Raw genomic sequence first — 14799 nt, forward strand, 5'->3', positions numbered from 1 at the left:
AAATAAATAATCGCACCGAATTTCGAATGAGCATTTATATTAAGGCAATAGAGTTGCGTCTTTGACATACTTCAGAAAAGATTAAAACAAAAAATTCGGAAATGTATCAAGATTCAAAAAAGACATTTTAAATATATTCTATAAAACACAAAACAATACCAATCGCAAGCCGTATAAATCATGTGTAAAAATTAATGTTTAAGCAAAAAAATCTACGTCGTTTGGTTTCTCTTTTAAATATAATTTAACTACTTACTTCGTCAAGGTATGAATTTTCAAAGTATGTAACTTTCGCAATGACAACAGCTCGACAGCAGAAAGTAACAATGCACAACGTGCCTCGAGATAACCATACAGTATCAGTATCGTGGAAAAAAGGCAACAATGAAAATCTTCCATGTTTTTTTTAAGATAGGATAAACGTCGCGTTTTATAAAAATTTATATATTTTATTCAGGATAATAATTCACTCGGACATCGGCGCGGAATAAATGAAGATTCTGCGGTATTAAGATTGTACATAGTTGTGCATATAACTATATAGATCCCCAAAATTTATTTTTCTGGAGTACGACTCCGCGCAAGGAAGATATAAATTTCAACGGCTCAAGATATATACGCTGTCTTGGAAGCAAGGTGTCGCGTGCGGATTTTATGGCGTGTAATTTCAATAACGACGAGTGTATTATCGTGTCGGATATACAACCCCGTAAATTTACATTCCGCATATTGATTTGTATTTGTACCAGAAATCAATAACACAATGTTGAATTCAATTTTGGACGGATTATACCTAGATATTTGTGCATCACAAATAATTAAGCTTAAAATACAGTTAAAGACTATTAAATATTGTTAAAATATATTGAAAGATTTGTTTGATATCCAATTATTTTATAAGATTTATCTCTGAAATATAACAACTTCTGTGAATTTTCAAACAATTTAAACTATTCGAACATACTTTCAGCTCGAAAAGTCTAAACGTTCGATCTCGAGATTCGAACTGTCTGAACTGCTCGACTACTTGAAACTTCCGAGCACTAGAATATCTGGACACGATGTGTCCGTATCGAATTTTGATTCAAGTTTATATGTTAAAATATCAATAATATCCGATATGCATTCGAACATAAATTATTTTAATTTAAAAAAAGGGGATTTAGATTTTCTCTTTCCTTTTCTCGATATCGATTTCGATATTCAATTTTCTAAAGCATCGACAAAACTGATTTATTGCGACGGGATGTCGATATCGAATTCTTGAGAAAAGAAAATTGCAGAAGTCTCGAACCGTGGAAATTGCGAGACTTTCCTATTCGACAGCACAAGATTTTTTCGAAAGCAGAAACAGGAAATTAAAAAGACATTACATATTCAAACTTTCGGCACATTTTGGCACGTAAAGGATGGGCCCAGAGCCACCAAGTGACATTTCGAGCGCTTATTTCTCGATGAATTTTCAACTTTTTCCGCCCACTCGACGTTGATTTCAAATATTAAATTTTCTAATGTAACGACAAAACTGATTTATTGCGACGAGACGTCAATATCGATTTCCCCGTGGTGAGAAAATTCGCGCGGCACGGCCCGCCACGCGGAAATTGCGCGACTTTTCTACTCGACGTCTCGGGCGCGAAGGGACATTCCTACGATGGGAATTTTCGAATATATTTTTCCCGCTGTAAACTCATATCGAGAAACCTGTCGGAAGCGACTTCGCAGATCCGGGGACCCCGCGCCCGAGGAAAGCGCGGATATGAAATTTGAACTGTGGAATTTCGATTGGCTCCTATCGACGCGTCCTTCGCAAATTAGCTTAGTCGCGAGAAGGCGGGTGGGTGGAGACAGAGAATTCAAATTTAATCATGCAGCCTTTGCAGTTCCACAGCGCTTGCCTACACGGGAAGTGGCATTATTAGCTTTCGAATCGAACCAATCAAGTCGCTTCCTTATTAAGCCCCGCGGGGTTCCTCTCCCCCTATCCTCGTCTCGGTTTCCCGTCATACTACAGAACCGAATCTGTGAAATGTCTTTCGTTCCCCTCCTAATATTGCCCTCGGTATACATTATTATTGTCCTTTTCATTGTCGTACCTGAAGCCGCGTTTGAAGCCGATCGGATCGCCAAAGACGCGACCAAAAAATTTCAACTTTCTGCGCTTTCTTCTGAAATAAGAGTCGTTACTCCTAATACCTATATTTCTTTTTCAATCGCTATTGTAGAGATATTGTGAAGCTTCAGTAAAATTTGCTTACAATTGCCAATTTCTTATATTTTTCTTTAATTCTCTTTCAAAGCTATAGATGAATTTAAAATGTTACTTGCTATCGCATCAATTATCTTTTACATAATATATTTAAATAAAAGTAAGTAGAATTAAATATATGCATAGTATGCGTTTATATTAATTTCAAACAGTCTGCTTGCATTCTTTTCAAGCTTCTGAATAAGCCGATTATTCTAAAGCATACTTTCACGCGATTCAATAAACTCCAAAGTATTCTCATCTCGTCTTCCATTGTTACTAATAAAGAGTTCCCGCAAAAAGGTGGAAGTGTACGTGTGTGCGAAACCGTAATGCAATTAAAAAGGGTTCTCCCCGGGTTGGTTTTCTTGCTTGTCTCGGCAATTTCGCCCGGACACAGGCAGGAAGTCTTCGGTCATCGCGAATGGACGCGATCGATAGTAATTTTAATTGCTAATTAAACACGGTGCTAGTTAGACGGATATATGTTCCGTATTTAATCTCACGATAAGACGATAAGGCGATAGGGGTTGCAAGTATACAACACTCACCCATTAGTGGTCGAGTCGAAAACATCGTTGTAGTCCTCAGCGTTGCTGTAGTCCTGCACGTCGTATTCCGAATCCTCTACATCGCCATTTCCACCTGTAAAAAGGTCCATTCTCGTCAATTGTAAGCCTTGGCCCATAATAACATTTATAATTATTAAAATACCATGTGGAAGTGCTGCCAGAATTATCGAACCTCTTGGAAAAAATTTTCATCGATATTTTAAAAAATTTCGCAATTAGCAGCAATTAGCATTCTTATGATGAGATTTTACGGTTTTGCTTCGAGTTCACCGTGAAACGAACCGTTATCGATTCAATATCGATGCTAAGTCGAGAGTGAATTAAGCTCTGCTGAAAGATTAAATTAATCTTCACGCACACTTCCGGTCAATTTGACCTTAATACAGCTTCTATATTTAAACTTTAATTGCGATGGTCAATTTATGGAGCGCAGATATTTTATGAAGTATAAGAAACATAAAAAATCATTTTTTACCCTGTTATTATTTAATGTTACAATGCTTATTTTATATATTATTTTTTTCTTATATACTTATGAGACGATGATTTTCAGCGCACACAAAATTAACTCTTTCAATATAAATTACATACGAATTCCAGTAATAATATTTTCATTTTTTACCATCATTTTACGTCGACTTCAATCATTTTTCCGGCCATTTTTTCATTCTCAGAAGAGATTTGCGAGGGTTAACGCGTCGAATTCTCGACATTCCACCGATTAAATTACAACCAGTACAACGGATATATATTTGCTGAAGTCGGAGGGGTAATCTCCGTGCACACAATCATAACTTACTCACACGTCTTCCGGATCCTAACTAGTAATATATTTGACTAGACGGTGCCGTCAACAAACGATACCGTCGGTCGGCGGTGCTGCGAGATTAATTTGTGAATCGTGATTAAGGTTGGCACGCTCTCGAGGTTGTTAGCGCGGTAATGAGTAATCCGCCGGTGAAAGGTTTAATATGGAATCCCATTCTGGGACGTGTATGGTACGGCACGAGGCACGATGTTGACCATAATATATAATTGAAGAGCTGCGCAAATAATATCAAAACTACCATATTTACGAATGCCATAATTATGTTCCTGTCGTAAAAGCTCGTGGGAAACGTACAAATATGGTGACATTTTATTTTCTAAAAAGAACAAATGTAAAAGATATTTTGCGTATAAGTAAATTTAATGTTATAAATATGAGAAACTTAATTTTTCTCAAATGTTTTCTCCTTTCTTCACTACTTTTTATTTATTCTCATCAGATTTAATTTCTTGTACAATTTTATGTAACAAATCATATATTTATCAGTTAATAATCAAATTACTGTACGCACACATGAGTATTGCTTTTACCACTTGCTACTTTGAGTGCTTACAGTGTATTGTAACGTGATTCCAAAATAGCACAATTCCGTGTCGACGTTATATCATAATTCCATTCATAAAAGTTGGCAACGTCGCGCGCACGTCGCGCCGTCTCACAGTATGCGTGCTATAAACGTTCATAGCTCGTAGCCGTAGCCAAAAGGCTATTAAATAATCAGGTAAATTATCCACTCTTGCACTATCTCCAGCAACGTCAGCTGAGCAAGTGCCAAGAACAAATTTAAACTCCCACCCTTCCACGTGCATCGCCTTTCAATCTATTGACTAATCCAATTTATCCACCACGCGCATTACACATTGATAGCTTATTGCAAAATAGATTTTTATAGATAAAAAAGAGATTAATTTTTTCAAAATATAGAGCTAAAAAAATAAACAATATCTCGATTTAAAAAAAATAAATAAAGTTTTGTGAAACATTTTTCAATAAATATGCCGTCCTAAGATATAAAATATGAATCTGTGTTAGAATGATTTTTTTTCAATTGATTCTATTTGACATGTAACTTCGTTTTATTAGCAAGAAATATGTATGCTCCATCCATCAACCGGGCACTTTAAAAAAATTTATTTTTTGAGTTGCAACCTTGTTGCAGCGAGCGATCGATTTGATTATAGTCCATCACGCTGGAACGACGATAAAATATTTTTTGCCAGTTGCCCCCCGAACGTGCTTTATCGTTGATAGCCTGCGACGCTGGGATTTTGATCGGATACAGAGAAGTTTTGCAAATATTGATACGGGAAAAATACGAATTTCATTCACCGTGTATCTGCGATGCGCCCCGCTTGGATTGTAAAGTGACGTTTAACTTCGAATTTTGTCCGCGCCGCGAGTTTTTTGGCGAGTGTACGATAAAAAATCCACTCAAAATAAATACGAAAAAATCTCTGCCCGTTGTAAAATAAAAGCGCGAGCAGTATATAACAAATACCGATCGGCGTGCAGTGCGGATCTCCATCTCGATATCGGGATTGTAATATTGATTGACAAAGACATGTGACGTTTTTAACATGTAAAATATGTAGGAGATGCGCGCGCGATATATTGATACAGATTTTTCGATGGCGCAATCACGGGCGAAGCGCTCTATAAATCAAGCACTTGTGGTAAACAAAAGTATTTGTGAAAGGATTTATGTGCTTTCTCTTTGTTCATTTTTACGCATGTGGATTTTTAATACCAAACGTGGAATTATTCACATTTTACCGACAATATTAATGGAAATGGACAATGGAAATATTGAAAATATATTAAATTTTCATTGTAACATGGAAATTTTTGTATGTCAAAACAAACAGTGCGAGACGCTAGAAACAGTTTCATTTCACGTTCGTTTAATTGCTTAATAAAATAAAATAAAATAAAATCGCACAATTATTTATGAGATATAGAATCCCTCACAGAGGTGATTCAATAAAATTATATTCGATGTTTCCACGTGTAGTTAATGGAGATCCCGGAATTTGATCAAAAATAGTAACAAAGTTGCGAGAAGTACATTAGAATTTCGAAAATCTTTCTCAGACGGACACTCTAGTTAAGTAAGCCGCGGTTTAATCTCACTAGCTATCCGCGCTGCAGCGGTATTACAGCGCGTTGAGCGACCGTTTCGTTGCCGCCACGTAATTGTCGCCGCGAAATTGCGACCGCAGAAAGGCCCCCTCTTGCGTTCTTTTGCTCGCTCGTGCTCTCTTCCACCGTGGTGTTCCGTCTAATTTGAAAGTAGTACCGCGGGACAACGAGGAGAGTGGCTAATCCCGCCGCTGGCTGTCCCCGACAGAAGCGGCCTCCTAGGACTCGTAAAGGTGGTAATCTCGGATCCTTGTCATGAACATACCCTATGTAACAATTCTACGTGTTGGTACGCGCCGTAAAAATGGTGGGCGATGACCGGTTACTAATTTTATCTGCGCGGATGTCAGCAGAAATCGTAAGAAAAATATCGGAAATGAAATTACCTGGAAAAAAAAAAAATCTGTCGTATAAAATTTGTCATGAAAAAAGGAGAAATTGCGCCAGACATTGTCGCAAATATTTATACAGAGAACTGTTTGTTTATCATAAATACAATTGCAAAGAATGTAATTTAACCATTAAAATAATTGTGTTATGTATCATTTAGTTATTTTACAAATGTTTTTATGGAGAGTTTTATTTAATATAATCACATTGTCGTTATTTCAATGAAATGCGATTAAATATTGAAAATGTTCGAAACGTGATGTTTTCCTAAATAGAATTATACGCAAACTTCTATGCGCGTTGTTATGGTTCTGGATTTCGGTAAACGTTAGTGACGCGCAACATTAGCCGATACATTCGGCGAGGCCCGACAGATTGACGGAAATGTACAATTCACCGGGATTCCGATATTTCGCGTATCCGCACGTGCGTTTTATGTTTACATCATGTGTACGAGAGTTGGCAGATGTTGTCAACGCTGTTTCACTTCGAATTACCGGTTCGGTCATATCATAAATACGATGCGATTTACTCTACCGTGCGGTGTAAAACACCGCAAAATTTGACATTTTAATGCATTCACTGCGATCATGGCGAAAATGTGCATTTATGTGAGTGAAATCCAGATATATTTCCCTCAATATTTTTCTTTTGATCTTTATATTTATTGTTATTGCGGCAATATCGCAATTCGAAATTGAAACGGCACGATTGAAACCACCTGAATATCGCGGAGAAAAATAAAATTATTCAAACATTGCTCTTTCTTCCGCAAAATGTCACAGCACTTTATTAACATTTTTGCCCGTTACGTCAATTTTATCACTATGGAATTAAATAAACCATTTCAATTTCACAATATACATACGCTTGATAATGACACCGTATCATGCCGGTAAAAGCGGACTAAATGGATTCTCATAATACGGCCAGTTTGAATTGTAAGTTAAATTTCACGGGTGACCGAATGCGACCCCCGAAACTCTATATCCTTTAACGACTTCTAATTTCGGTGAATATTCGCCCGGTGTCGCGTGCGAATATTTTCCGTGTCGGTGCATACGAATCGACCCTAGCGAATCGCAGGGATATGCTTTTTTTAATTACAGCACGGCTGCGGCCGCGCAATTTATGGAAGCACCGCTGCGCTGCATAAAACAATATCGGACCGAGAATTGCGCCCATACTTTTTTATCGTTTAACTCCGTATCCGGGGATCAAGCTGCTATACGTTCGAACAATTTCGTATTATTGTTGGAATTTCATATTGAGGGCAAAAAAATAAACTTATTTTCAAAATACAGATTCTCTCCCTTTGCTCTCTTCCTAAACTTATTTAAGAAATTATAATTTGTATCTTTCTTATTAAACCCATCGCGCTTCTGTGTCGAACGCGACATCACGCGACAATCCAGCGAACTATATTTTTCTAATCTTTATAAAATTTCTTAAATAATGAAAATTGATTGTTACATTCATTTTTTTAATTTGCCATTATTAAAGCAAAGGCAAAAACGTTGAATTATTCGTCGAAATTAATTCGGATCTCAAAGAATGAAAATATTACCTTCGAAAAACACTATCTGCTTTTTTTTAAAGTTATAGCTTTCCGGTATGAATATTTCAGACATCCGCCGAAGCAATTGCGAAATTCCGATACGCGGCGTAGAAGTGCGCCTCGTTGTTTCTCACTGATCTGCTGTCGCCAGTACGACGATATAACTGCACAATCTATGTGCACTATGCGGAAACCATTCGAGGCAAGTGTCTGGTTACGTAGTATGTGTCTCTCGCATGGAAAAAGAGAGGGACCTTGGGTGCATATGTGCGTGGCCCACGTGTGAGAACACGTGCATACGCCACTCGTGGGAGAAGACCAATAAAATCGAACGCCATTGTAGTCCCCGTACGCTTTTCCCGTGCTTTTTCCCTAACCTTTCCCGGAAAGCCGTGGAAACCTAAGAATACAATTTCAGTAGAATCATAAAGCGTGAGACACGGCACATACGGCGTGTTGATGAGAATTTTCTACAAACTTTATCAACGGTCTTTGAAAAATTTAGGATCTACATTCCTTTAACAACAGTTCAAGAAATTAGTATTCGTGTAACAAATCTCTGCTATCTCTGTAACAACGAACATATTTTGTTATAGCGTAAAATCTGCGGTAAATTTTTTGTTCCGTTTAACACACCTGCTCTACAAAAAAAAAAAAAAAAAAAAAAAGGTTTCTGTAAATTTGTGGTCTGAAACAGTGCAGGAGCAGAACTGGATATTTCAATCCGTTAGGCAACTTTGAAGATTAGATTTCCCAATTCACACGCGAAAGACAGGTTGGCTGGTGTTATTGTTGTAACTTTCCAAGTGCGTGTTGAGTGGTGAGGTTAATCAACCACCATACATCATCAGGACATTGCTCTCCCGGGCGCGGTGTCTAAACGAAATTTCAATTTCTCCTAGACGGCTGGCTGGCGTGAAACAAAGCGGGTCGGGCCGTGTGTGTCAGAACCAGACTGACACGCGCACGCCGCGCGCTCGCAACATTGGCATCCCACCAGCGGCACATCACCGAGCCGTCATTATGCATTCGGGGTACAGCTTTAAACAAAACCTCGCCCACACATAGCCGCGGGCGCCTTGACATGACGTGGTTAATTCCGACACGACGATAATTAGTCGACATTTGGGATTCATTGGTGCGCGCGCGTCGACTTTTTGCGTGTTCCGCGACGGATGGAAAATTATGGTGCCGGCGCATAATTGTCGCGTGTTTCGAGAACGCCGTGTACAATCTGACGGCGCCAGCTCTATGCATTCACCGTGTGTGTCCTTGGAAACCCTTCACCCTGACGACTACGAATCATTTTCACCGATGCTTTTTCCGGACGTATTGCATAATGCGTCTTAATTACTGCGATAATTTTGAATGTTAATTGGTAGTTGTAGCTGAACAATATGCACGTAATTATGTCAGAAAACAGAAAAAGGATGAAAAATTTCTTGCATGGCCAGTAAATAGCCGGAAGAACCAACATTTTAAAAGAGATGAAAAAGGGACGATCCTATTCAACCCTGCGAGAAAATACGATACCCTTTTAATTTAAGGGGTATTCGCAGTACGGGCTTTGCATTTAAATGGTCCAAAAAAAATCGACGACCCCATGAAAATCTCGCGTGCTTCTAGAATTTTTTATACGGAACGGTCTGAGCACAGAATATTTTTTTCTGCCAACTTTACGCGGAAATTTCTTTTATGGTTGCTTTACTCTGAATAGTATCTTGTAAAGCTTAATGTATAGGAAGCTAATAAAAAATTATGATAAAATAATTTTCCTATTTTCTTCAGAAGCTTAAAAAATTGCAAATAGATTTCTTAGCGTCTCGTAGAAAAAGATAGTGAGAATAGTCCGTGTGTAATGATCGCGAGGCGTATTTTCTAATCGTACGAACGTAGGTCGTGTTTATCATTCATAAAAATATATTTCTAGTGCGGCTGTACCGTGACGAAACGTGTGACCGATTGAGATTATTTAAAACACCGACGACCCCGCCCCGACCGCGCGGGCTTTCGGCCGTGGCTATTAGCGCGTTAAATATGCGCCCCAGGCGCGATCCGCGTTATGCGCGGAACGTAATCACTGTAAATTACATGCACTCCCCTGTTAACCCTTTAAGCGCGTTAATGTATCGCATTTGATGCGGTTTCGATATGCATATTGCAGTATTTTCTTTAGGAGTTTTCATCGACTGTTCCATATGAATAGATACACGTGTTACGCATATAATTATCCATTGGAGTTCTCGAATGAAGAATAAAAGGTACTTTTAATTAGGATATTTTTTTACAAAACGCGTACATTTTAAATGTACCGTATTAAATTTAATATAAAAAACTGCATAAATTTTTTTAATTACCCGATATATTTTTTTGGAGAATATTTTTTTGCGAGTGCGATATGAATTACATTCAGATGTTAATATCGTAATTTAATACTTTTCGTAATTTTATATGTTTCAATTGTCTTTTATTCTCTCTTTTGTGTTCTGCAGCTTGCGTCATTTAAACATACCTTTAATTTAGTAATACACAATAGCTGCATTTAACAATTAAAACGCAAATTGCATTTTGATGTATGAGAGCCTAACGGCAAAATCAGTAAATTATACATTATCAATTGTAATATAATAAAATTAATTCAATATCAACACGAAAAGATATGTAATCGAAAAGCTCTGTGAGATCTGTATTGTAAAACGTATTCAGAATATCGAAATATTTATATAAATAGTAAGAGAAACTTGTGTTATTAAAGACTTAGCTGAATGAAAAGCTGCGTAGAACTTTTATGCCGTAGATCCGATTTCAACGAAAAGTACTGAGTACAAAATCGCGTTTGTTAATTTACGGATGGCAGTTTTCGGCGCCCATTGGTCGGTCGGCGCTCCCGCCGCCGCTAGCAACTTTCGTTGTGTAGTACTTGGCGATTAGATACTCAAGAGAAACGTTCCCTGCCGGGGGAAAACCCGGTTTAAAGCGGTGAAGGAAGCCGCAACAGTGAATTGACTCAAAGTTTACCGGGTTGTCCGCCACAACCACTTTAAGCCGCGTTCTCTCTCTGTGCCCGATGGATCCTCATGTAGAAGCCTTCAAACCCCGTTTTGCCGCGGGCTCTGCCGTGGACAGTTCTCTAAAGCGATTCTTGACCAACTTCGACCATTCTATTCCATACACAGTCACTTGAGTTAAATCCACTTTGGTTACCTCCGAACTTTTTGACCAAGTAAAAAGATGATACATCGTACATTGAAATTCTAGAACTCCGTATGGCTATGATTGTTTTCACCACCATTTGCACGAGAGACGGCATTTTTGTAATAATTTTGATTATCAAAATGAATAGCATTATTAAAAATTAAATTAAATTAATTTTGCTTCGGGTTCTCTATGCACAATTTGATATTATCATTTGTGTAATCGTATACACACGCGTATTAATTATGAAAAATTGAAAATTATTGAAGACAGTCATAGAAAAATATTGCAAAATATTTTTTAAAAGATTTAAAAAAATGCTTTCAATTTTGATTCAAATATGTTTAATTCTCCATGTGACAAACGTGAATCAAATAAAGTACAATTCAATAGATACATCGCGCGAGACGGGAATCCCGTATTTCGCGTAACGAGACACGATCGTGTAATCCGCGATCGTAGAAAAATCAAAGCATTCGTAAAACCGGTACGTGCCGCACGTTGTTCGCGTGTGGCACAAAAGAAATCGGAAGAGGGCGATAAATCAGTGCCGCGATGTGGCCGTCGGCCGCTGCGAGCAGCTTTAAAACGCTTGGCGCACCGCTTTTTTAAAGCTCATCGCCATTGCGGCAGTTCGCGTAGATTCACATTAAAGTTTCATTTCGCGTTGACGCTGCCCAAATAATTTCACGCTGAATGCGCTCGCGGGTCTTATGTAACTGGCGGGCGGACGCCTCGTCTTTGGAAAATTTAATTTTGCCACGACCGCCAAAGGGAAATGCCACGCGATAACCGAGCGCACGCCTCGGCATATACTGGGCTAGCTCTTTATCCCACTTTCATTCTTCCTAAAAAATTCCTAAAAAATTAAGTGTCAGATCTGCGGGAAATAAGACATCGCGAAGAATTTGAGTTCTCAATGACAGAATTAACTTTGTGATCGATGACATGAGGGATAATTAATTTCTTGCGGATCGCATGCTTAAACTGCTTAAGAATATACTGCGGATTTGCACACAACAGAGTGGAAAATGTATGATTGATTATACGCGTGTTAAAATGGCTTATCGCGTCGCCGCGGAAGTGCGAGAGAATCTTGATACTACGCGCTTGGTTTAAAAAAAAAATGTTCTCCGATTACAAGTATGAAATTTACACTGCAATTTTTAATTAAGCAAATTAGAAATAAATCGTTGAAATAATGTTGAATAATTTCTACCTACGCCATTGCCTGCGGGATGCTTCCGGCTTCTAACGCACTCACTATGCGAGAACCCGTAAATACCGTGGAGCGAAAGGCCGGCTAGACCGCGCCAACATCCTCCCCTTCGCCATTGTGATGTCCCGTAATAATCGAAAATGGCACCCTCTTCCCTTTTCTCTCGTCGACCTTTGCGGCGACGTGGTTGTGCCAACTATCAAAATAAAAAGACTTCGGCGGCACTCGGGTCGATTGTGCAACCGTGAAATATCGGCGAAGTTACGGACGTCCATTGTGACGTTCGACGATTCGTTTATATCATTTAACGCTTTGACCGCCCTTATGGCGAATCATGACTGGGAAAACGAATATATTTGGATACGTGAGAGCTTGAGTTACAATGGCTACTGGGGATTCAATGCCTTTTTATCATCAGTCATGTCTTTGCTAAACATGTATTGTACCTTCGAATTGTGTTAGCGCAGAAGATTATAAAGGCAAAGCTAAAAGAATTAAGGCAGATATTTGCACAAAGGATTTCGAAATCAAAGAAATTCGCAGTTAATTGCTGCACAGTAGATTATATCAATGCACTGTTCTCTATAAATTATCTTTAGATTCAAAAGGATAACATTATTGTAAGACACGATGATCAAAGAAATTCATTTCGCTTGATCGTAATAGAAATAATTGTGTGCTTGATTATCGCTAATTTTTTAAAATTTTAAAGAAAGAATATATTTTATCTCTCGTTTCTCGCTCGCGATAGGAAAAATTACCTATCGACCAGGTAAACTCATGCACGATTACACTGGAGAACCGCTGATCCGGCAAATTCGCATACGGCACTCGACCGGTTTCGTGCATTTTCGTCCTGGCGTCCAGATGACGTCACGTATTAGATACGGTTATCGATCCGGACTAAGAAATTACTTTTTGCCTATACAGCTCGCACAGTGTTGCCTCGCAAGTTTTCGTGCTTTTTCTCTTCAATATAAAGATTGAGTAATTTCTTATACAGAAAGAGATTTCTTTAGAATTCGCGGAGTGTGCAAAAGGATATTTATACATATATATTTTATGAAAACCTCCGTTCGCGATCGACTTTGGCGTTCTGAAAATTTACGATATCACATCCGAGCAACTATATGATCTTTCGCAACGCTCGCTGGTTAACGATTCGTTATGAGACGTCGGTTAAAAGTCAGTAGAATCCTCGGGAGACCCTTCGAGCCGCCTCAAGGACAAGCGACGCGGCGGGAAACGGGCTCCTGAAAAGGAGCGTCGTACGCGCGGGATTACCATGAGAATAAGGACCCGCTGTCAGCGGTGTCAAAATACGACCTTCGTACGAACGGCTCGGCCCGGCCTCGTCGCGCCGGCCCGAAAACACGCCATTCAAGCGCGAGACTTGCCGGGTCCCCAGCACGGCGCGACTTAAAAATTTCACACCTTGGGGAGCGCGAGTCCCCCCCCCCCCCTTGTGAAGGGCCGATCGTATTCCGCGCCGTATAATCGCGAGGGTCGCGCGAGGTCTTTTGGAAAACTTAATTCCCGGCCATGAGCGCCGTGTTAGGAGTTTGCGCCCTCCTGGGCTTTCTCAATAAAGGTGAGAAAGGTTCAATTAAGCAGCGCCGCCTTATTGACGAAACTTTCAAGGAACAATAAGCTGTCAGTGAGTTGAACGGAGACTTCCATAACGCACTTTCCTGAAAAAATTATGGTAATTTTGAACCAGAAATTCAATTTTTTTAAGCCCCCTCGAAATATTCACACGTAACTTTGTTATTTAAATGCTTTTTGGAATATATTAGATGCGTCTGACATGATGTGCAACCAGTTTCCACCATACAATATTTATGTGAAAGAAAGAAGAGTGTAAATAATATAGAAAATTTACATTATATATAAATATTTTATAATTCTATATATTATTGGAATTCTCTCTTTCTCTCTCTCTCACATTGGACACTATAGAAATCACCTGCTCAATAAGATGTGGAACACTATTCTCGAACGCGAAATTTGCACAATTTGCAGGATTATGTTTTCTATTGTTCGACGCGTGCTCTGAATGACGTCCCATGTAAGTTCCGTTAAACGTTTCAACAAAGAGCAAATTGCGAAGTTTATTCGTGAGATTATTCCAGAGTCCAACAGCGCAACGGATGAAAGACTTATTGTACCGTTCAGCAGTTCTGCGCTTAGGCATAATGAGATCAGAAGTGCCAGCGAGAAGAGGGAGGGGGGACGGGGGCCGTGGGGAGGGGGTCGGGGGGGGGGGGGGGGAGGGGGAGGCGAATGGTGCATCGCGGAGACGAGGAACGCATGACGCAGAGAAATGGCGTTTCTAAAGAAGGCGCGAGAGAAGCGTCTGACAAGCCTCACAATGCTCTCGCTCGGGACGTCCTTCTGGATTTATGCACGCGTCAAAGTCACCGTGGTGGATGCGCTTTGGTATGCGGTTCCTTACGCGCGCACGTTGCGTGCCGCGACTGCCGCGAAAGAGATTCGGGAGGGAAAAGAGCGGCGTCAGCAACGATTCTGAAGGAAAATCCCACGGGCGATATCGCGAGCGGAAAACGTATCTTCTCGACGAAATGTATTCCCGTCGCGAGTTTCTGTCTTCCGTTCTCCGGGGGGGGGGGGGGGAGAAAAAAAAGCAGT

The 14799-nt window shown here is 39.5% G+C and overlaps 1 protein-coding gene across 4 annotated transcripts in view; it reads right to left on the reverse strand.

Moving 5' to 3' along the window:
• Positions 1-14799, reverse strand: part of Ror (Tyrosine-protein kinase transmembrane receptor Ror) — a 235420-nt gene that overhangs the window by 56049 nt on the left and 164572 nt on the right. For all 4 annotated transcript variants that reach the window (XR_010889984.1, XM_012368899.2, XM_067354184.1 and 1 more), the window contains one exon: positions 2800-2893. Coding sequence is in view for 2 of the 4 variants with exons in the window: in XM_012368899.2 (XP_012224322.2) it covers positions 2800-2893 (94 nt within the window). In the remaining 2 variants the exon portion in view is untranslated. The remainder of the gene's footprint in view (positions 1-2799; positions 2894-14799) is intronic.

The sequence above is a fragment of the Linepithema humile genome, chromosome 4, assembly GCF_040581485.1.
Source record: "Linepithema humile isolate Giens D197 chromosome 4, Lhum_UNIL_v1.0, whole genome shotgun sequence".
Classification (NCBI taxonomy): domain Eukaryota; kingdom Metazoa; phylum Arthropoda; class Insecta; order Hymenoptera; family Formicidae; genus Linepithema; species Linepithema humile.